Source organism: Trypanosoma equiperdum (assembly GCF_001457755.1).
Source record: "Trypanosoma equiperdum strain OVI genome assembly, contig: ctg_2003, whole genome shotgun sequence".
Lineage (NCBI taxonomy): Eukaryota > Euglenozoa > Kinetoplastea > Trypanosomatida > Trypanosomatidae > Trypanosoma > Trypanosoma equiperdum.
This window is the reverse complement of record NW_027124065.1, coordinates 1-6,316: the sequence shown is the minus strand read 5'-3', so window position 1 is coordinate 6,316 and position 6,316 is coordinate 1. Positions and strand designations below refer to the sequence as shown.

The 6,316-nt window shown below is 48.1% G+C and overlaps 5 protein-coding genes and 1 pseudogene across 6 annotated transcripts in view; all 6 read right to left on the bottom strand.

The window, feature by feature from the left end:
- TEOVI_000850500:pseudogene overlaps positions 1-77 on the bottom strand; it is a 338-nt pseudogene extending 261 nt beyond the window's left edge. Inside the window, exon 1 of the mRNA in view lies at positions 1-77. This exon is cut by the window's left edge and continues 19 nt beyond it. Coding sequence covers positions 1-77 — 77 coding nt within the window.
- A 183-nt stretch (positions 78-260) lies between these two features.
- TEOVI_000850400 (uncharacterized protein) lies at positions 261-551 on the bottom strand (the record flags this gene model as incomplete). Its single annotated transcript, XM_067223924.1, has 1 exon — positions 261-551. One exon carries the CDS (start codon positions 549-551, stop codon positions 261-263), a length of 291 nt encoding a protein of 96 aa, XP_067080025.1.
- A 29-nt stretch (positions 552-580) lies between these two features.
- TEOVI_000850300 (syntaxin, putative) lies at positions 581-1,435 on the bottom strand (the record flags this gene model as incomplete). The annotated part of the gene is made up of 1 exon (XM_067223923.1): positions 581-1,435. One exon carries the CDS (start codon positions 1,433-1,435, stop codon positions 581-583), a length of 855 nt encoding a protein of 284 aa, XP_067080024.1.
- A 406-nt stretch (positions 1,436-1,841) lies between these two features.
- On the bottom strand, positions 1,842-3,638 carry TEOVI_000850200 (kinetoplastid kinetochore protein 18; the record flags this gene model as incomplete). The annotated part of the gene is made up of 1 exon (XM_067223922.1): positions 1,842-3,638. One exon carries the CDS (start codon positions 3,636-3,638, stop codon positions 1,842-1,844), a length of 1,797 nt encoding a protein of 598 aa, XP_067080023.1.
- A 1,223-nt stretch (positions 3,639-4,861) lies between these two features.
- On the bottom strand, positions 4,862-5,122 carry TEOVI_000850100 (Uncharacterized protein family (UPF0041), putative; the record flags this gene model as incomplete). The annotated part of the gene is made up of 1 exon (XM_067223921.1): positions 4,862-5,122. One exon carries the CDS (start codon positions 5,120-5,122, stop codon positions 4,862-4,864), a length of 261 nt encoding a protein of 86 aa, XP_067080022.1.
- Positions 5,123-5,376: 254 nt separating this feature from the next.
- On the bottom strand, positions 5,377-6,039 carry TEOVI_000850000 (uncharacterized protein; the record flags this gene model as incomplete). Its single annotated transcript, XM_067223920.1, has 1 exon — positions 5,377-6,039. The coding sequence occupies one exon, from the start codon at positions 6,037-6,039 to the stop codon at positions 5,377-5,379; it is 663 nt and encodes a 220-aa protein (XP_067080021.1).
- Between the last annotated feature and the right edge of the window lie 277 nt (positions 6,040-6,316).

Here is a 6,316-nt window from a genome sequence, read left to right as displayed (position 1 = left end):
TAATAGGAGCGATGCTGCCAGAAGAAAAAACTAGAGGCTGCAGTAAGAGAGATACGCAGCTGCACTCGGCGTTGCATTCGTCGTGTTGGAACCGAGGGATGCAATCCTTCACTTCCTCCCTTTGATGGCACTACAGTTTTTTTTTGTGTGTGTGTGTCCGCAACCTGTGACCAGAAGTCGGTAGACGCCACCGCAGAGGGGCAAAGCTGCTACTAAAAGTTAAAGGAACGGGGATGAAAAATAAAGACACAAACCGAGGATCATACCTCACGGATTTCATCCGACGCCCCTGGAGGGCGCAGCAACAAACCCCCATCACATAGTATCAAAAGCAAAGTGAAGTTTGTGCCCAACCTAACAAACACGGGCAGACACGCAGTAGAAAGTATGCAAAAGAGCAAAGAGATGGATGGAAATGGGTAAGTTTGAAGAAAGAGCATGAATGCCCCCTCCCTGTTAGCTCCCCATAACTTCAGCGCAAATTTAACTAACTGGTAATACTCTCCTTGTTGGATCCCTGCAGCTTCAGGATCGAAGCACCTCCCTTTCATTATGTTGTGCAGGTAATTTATAAAATGCCTCACCTAGACATGTTGTATATCGCCCCATAGATGCCAAGGAGAAGCAAACAGCAAAGGATATACACGGACATGCGATCCTTATCCACCTGCTCTAGTGTGCGACGAAGTTTGATATTCAAGGAGTCCAACTTTGCGTGTATACCATCGACCTTTTCTTCCGTATCGTCGAGAAGACGCTGTTGTGTACACAGTTCGGAACGAAGTGTCAACGCGTTTTCTTGTAAACGCGTAACGCCGGCGCTGATTCTCTCCAATACCTGATCTATTTCAGCGTCACGCTTCCTCGTTTCCTCAAAAAACTGGAGAAACCCTTCAACTTCACTGGCCGAAATAAACGAGCCGACTTCGCGGTTTTCTGAATCGGCAGTGACCGCATTAGCTTCCGGCACCCCTGGAGTAGTTCCACCGACGTGTGTGCTCCCATCACCTATTGCTCCTGAAGCCTCGCCCAACACTGGGCCATTATGGAGACGGCGTTGAAATTGCTCGGTCTTATTAACAAAAGAAAGAAGTTGCATGTAGTCACCACGCTTCCCCTCCTTCATTGCCACCCGATTCAAGGCTGTGCACTCTTTCTTAACAGCACTCATATCCCGCCGGATCGAATTTGATATCTCGGCTCTCCGCGCTATGTCCATGGATTCCCCAGTCTCCGCCAGGATAGTCATACTCTCTCTTGCTCTCTTCATCAAGCAGGCGACATGGTATTGGCCTTTCTCGTAGGAACCCACTTCGTTGACACTCATATTTGCCCCACCGTCAGCCGGTAACGCTCCCACGGTTGAAAGACCGGCACCGCCGCACGCCTCGTGCAGGCGCTCCAGGCGTGTAAGCGCCCCTTTTACATCCGACATTGTCTCTTTAGCGTCTATCCGCTACTTCGCTTTTTCTCACCTTTGCCCCTTTGTGTGTGGTTACGAAGTAAGCGCCGTAGGGGAAAAAACAGCATCAACAGTAGCAACCATAATCATCGTCGTTATTTGCAAGAAAAAAAAGCGGGAGACAAGAAAGTCGTAGGAAACATGTCGCCGCAACACGTGCAGAGAGGAAATAGCGCTGCGAGACACTTTACGCACGCAACTGCCCATACTGACGCGGAGAAACAAGTCATTTGCGTAAAATAAGCACATTTATATGCATAAAAATATGAACAAAAAAAGCCTTACCTGTATTCCGGACGCGGTATAACATTTTCCCTCTAACAGGAAAGGCGGTCACAGCTGCGTTGGGACTTCCGTGACCGCCTTGTAGGCCGCTTCTCTATGTGCTAGCACCAGCCACCGGCTCCCGCTGCAAAGTGTGGTTTCCCAACGTCCGGAATGGCCCTGCTAAAGAAACTAGCCTCATCAACTTGTCTTTAATAGATTTCATTTCTGCGTCAACCAACGTTTTTAGCTCAATAAGGTGCCCCACTTCAGCTTCCTCAGAGCTGTGCAGCGCTGATGTGAGGCTGTCTTGTAGCTTGCCCAGCTCATCCCTGAGAAGCTCACCGAGAGCCTGAGTCTCAGTCAACTCCTGGTTAAGTGACTCGACACACTCCGCAGTTTTCGTTTTCACTTGAGCCCCCACGCGCCGTATCATTATCAAGTCTTCCTTCAATGAAGTGTTGAAAGCATCACGTTCGGATGCGTTTGTTCGCCGCATCTTCTCTATCTCCTCCTCCGCGAAGTGAAACACAGACTGAAGCTCCCGGCGGCAGTCTTGGCGCATTCGCGTAACCTTGCTGGTGGCGACCTCATTAAGATCGTGAAACATCCCCATGTCTCCGTTCCCCCTTCCCCCACCAGATGGGTGCCCCTCCTCTTTGATTTCCAAGAAAGGCATCCCCAATTCGTCCCGTTTTGCAGCCCGCCCTTCACCAGCATTGTATCCTTCGGTGTTCCCACGTTTCTCCGTCTCTGGAACCGACAGCGCATACAGCTTAGTGGAAGTGTCCCTCACCTCCCGAGCGCTTCCAAGAGGAGCAAAGTTCTTTCTAGCAGCAACCCAATCCCGAATACCTGATGCGCGAAAGGCATCGACCGTCGCCTGCGTTAACGAAACTGTTAACGTGTCCTTCAACGCCTCAAACGACATGATACCCGACAACTGCGGTGGAACAACGTGCAAACGAAGTCCCAGTTTACGTTCCCTAGTTAGCTTCATAGAACGGATATGCTCATATGGAATTGTAATGTTGTCCCCGGTGTACCCCGGCATCATAATTACTAGCATAGATAGGGAAAAATAAATTTTCGTGGGCCCACATACCTGTATGCTGTCCACTTCAACAAGGATTGTTGTAAACTGCAGAATTCGTGGGACCTCTCGGTCAGCGTCGTAGGACTCTAGCAAGACCAGCATGTTTGTTAATAAATGCTCATCGTTTGGAAGCTTTGGCACACCACTCTTCAGTAGCCCACACAATGAGGAAGTAGCTAAAATTGTTCCGTCGTGTACGTGAAGTCGAAACAGCAACTCAACACACTGAAGTCGCAGATAGACATCAGTTGTTTTTTCAAGGGTCTCCCCCAAACGGTCGCACTCCACCTTCATACGATCTTTGTTTGCCTTTGACCCACGTGTGAGGGTGATGAGCACGCTTGCACATGCTCGGGGTTGACGGTAGTCCCCATCGCGCTCCACCGCAGCGGAGAGGAATTCCAGGAGAATCTTCATCAGAACATTACCGAGCCGATCCTTCAATACAGGAATGTCACAGAGGAACTTTAAGAATGTTAAGAAAAGCTCTACGTCCACTTCAGCAAGAAGGGAAATCCGGGATGGTGAGAAGAGGGTTTCACATACATCTGCCAGCAACGACAGGTGCTGGCCCTCTTTACATGAACCGAGGAAAGCGTTGGCTATCCTTTTCGGTTCTCTGTCCGCTACGTGCACAAATAAATGAAGAAATACCTCGAATGAGGAAACCAACTTGTAGCGCGTGGCGTAAAGCCATCTCTGCAGAAGTTTTCCCAATTCACAGAGGACTAAAGTAACCTCTACATCAGAAAGGGGAAACACACAAGCGCGCACCTCGTCCGTTGGAAGCTGCAACAACTCTTTTACGCAGGTCATTGTGGGTCAGCTAAAACCTCTTTCCACAATATTCAATCTTTACTTGGAGCAAAATTCCCTAAAAGTTGTATATTGCCTGGTCAGCGCCCTACAACGATGAGGCTGAAGAAAGAGGAAAGAAATGCACGGCTGAAGACCACAGGCACGCGGTTGGCAAACCCCTCCCAAGGATAAAGTGCTAAAGAAAAGTCCAAGTAACAGGAACATGCCCTCTCAACAGTTCACAAAACGTTGCATAACAGCCAATCATCACTCCGTATGCCCCATACTTCACCCCTCCGAACAAACAGGGTCAAAAACAACAGAACGTAGAAGCAGCTTAATACTTTTCTTTCTGAAGAGTGCCGCGTTCATTATTCACAAACACACGTGGCGAAAGCAGACCCAGTGGTAGGGACACTTTTCTCTTCGACACCGCAAACTACCTTCAAATGGGAATATGTTCGACGTTGGCGCAAGCAGCTATGCAGCGCTGGCGTCTAGCAAAACGAGCGGCGACTAAATACACGTTGACATTTACACGCTGGAATGCACAATCACACGTCACATTAGCGACAAAATGTCAGGGTAACTCACAAAAAATGTCATGCACAAAATTTCCAGGCCGCCCTCCTCCGGCAATGACAAATCTCTTCAGCAGCCTAACATCCGATCGTTGCAATATCACCACCCATTTCATGAAACAAGCATCTTCGCCAGTGTCCTTACAGACAGTAACATAATACAGGAGCCCCACCCGACAACGTTGAATATTTACCTGTTTCCCCGGTTGTCACTCCCTTAGCCTTCAGTGAGTTACAAAAAATCTGCGGTACACAACTTCAACTAGCATAAAGGGGGGAAACAACATTTAAAGGTAACTCAACCGAGAACAGCCAGTCACTCGGCTGGAGCAGGCCACCGCCATTAAAGTAAGAAGGGGAATTCTTTTTTTTCTTTTTGCTTCACTCAAAGGATACGTCAAACCGTCTTCACATAGTTAATAACGGTAGATGCTCAGATGCTACGGTCTTAATCATGCATGGGTAGGGAACACTGAAAGTCGGATATAGACACTCATCTCACTCAATATTCGTCACACTGTCTCCTGACTTTATGCACTCTTTTGCCTCTCACGGGGGAGTCGCTCCAACAAAGGGATGTAAACGATAACTTATATTCCTAGAGGTTTATATAGTGAAAGAACCGTCGGTGTTCACTACGCAAGTCAGCACACCCTATATTCACACTGCCTTTCGGACAAGGGTTGCGGCCTGCACCACGCAGTTCGTCGCGTGACATAAAAACAAGGGATAATTTGGTGGCGAGATGGCTATCGACCATCGAACAAACACTGCGCTGTACGTTCCCAAAACACCGGTCATCAGAGGGTCAATCTCACTGGGTTTGCGCGTAGGAAGATTAACAATGGCAGCAAGGGGTATAAGCCAGTTTGCTGCCGCACCAACGTAACCAAAACGACGAACTGCCGTTGCAGACACCATTTTCCTGATCAGCTTCTCCGCGCTCTTGCGTAGTAGAGTTTTGTTTATGCCCTAAGCACCTCCCTTGTAGTTTGTTGAGCTAGTGAAATGAATGGGGTACACGATATGTGCATTGTTGGGTAGGAGAGGGGTGCACGGGCGCTAGCTTCTTGACTCGCGCCGCATCCCAAGCAGAGAAAAACAACACAAGAAATTAGAAGGAACGTAGATATGATGCAGTCGGTTTTTGTATTGTTTAGAAGGCATCTGCGGTGTTAGGATTGCCGTTTCTTTTTTGAGGTCGAGGTCTTTAATGAGCTTAGAAGATTATCCACGTCATTCATGAGCGGAGGAGGGAAAAAGTACCCGCTTTTAGTGAAGTAACGTCCGTATGGCACCACCTTCGACGATGATGAGTGCACTTCTGGAGCGCCGAAGAAACAAGGAGGCCCAACCACCTGCGCTTCCATGGTAAGCGCTGACGAGTTGGGTACCTCACCCAAGCGAATGCAAACCCGATGCCCTTTTAAGGTACGAAGGTAGTCCTTCGCCTCGGTAGAAGCTGAGCACGTGGCCAGGAAGGCAATATTGTCCGATTTCTGTCTGCAGTCACAAACGTAAGCACACAGGGTGGCAGCACCTGTAACCCCAATGAGAGATAATGTAAGCAACTTGTAAGGCAGTAATACGTCTTTGGCGAAATATATCGCGCAGGCCAGAGAGAGGGCACCAACCAAAAGCGAATACGCCAATACCTCCCCACGCTCTCGACGCGCATTCCCTTCAAATGCACCCAAATGATTGAGGTAGTCATGAATGTTTCCTGCGATTGCACCCTTTACGGTTTTAACATCAGTAATAGATGGATATTGGTGAACATTTTTACTGTAAAGTTCATATCCATATACATGCTTTCTGGTCGCACTAGACTCACTCATCGCTCAGCTACTTGTCGTAGTAATCGAAATTTAAGAACCAAATTTACTCAGCAACGGATTAACACCTAAAACCTGTACCCAACAACGGCACAAACGATGTCGAAAAATATTGAAAAAAACAGGAAAAGACATGATTCATAACAGTGAAGCATACGCCGCACCGCACCAAAATGAGAGACAGTGCAAAATAAACTGAACAGCAAAAAGATTCAGTATATTATCAGCCGAAGGAATTCTTTTAAATTTAGTACTGCCTACGGCAACAAGGTAGGCCATG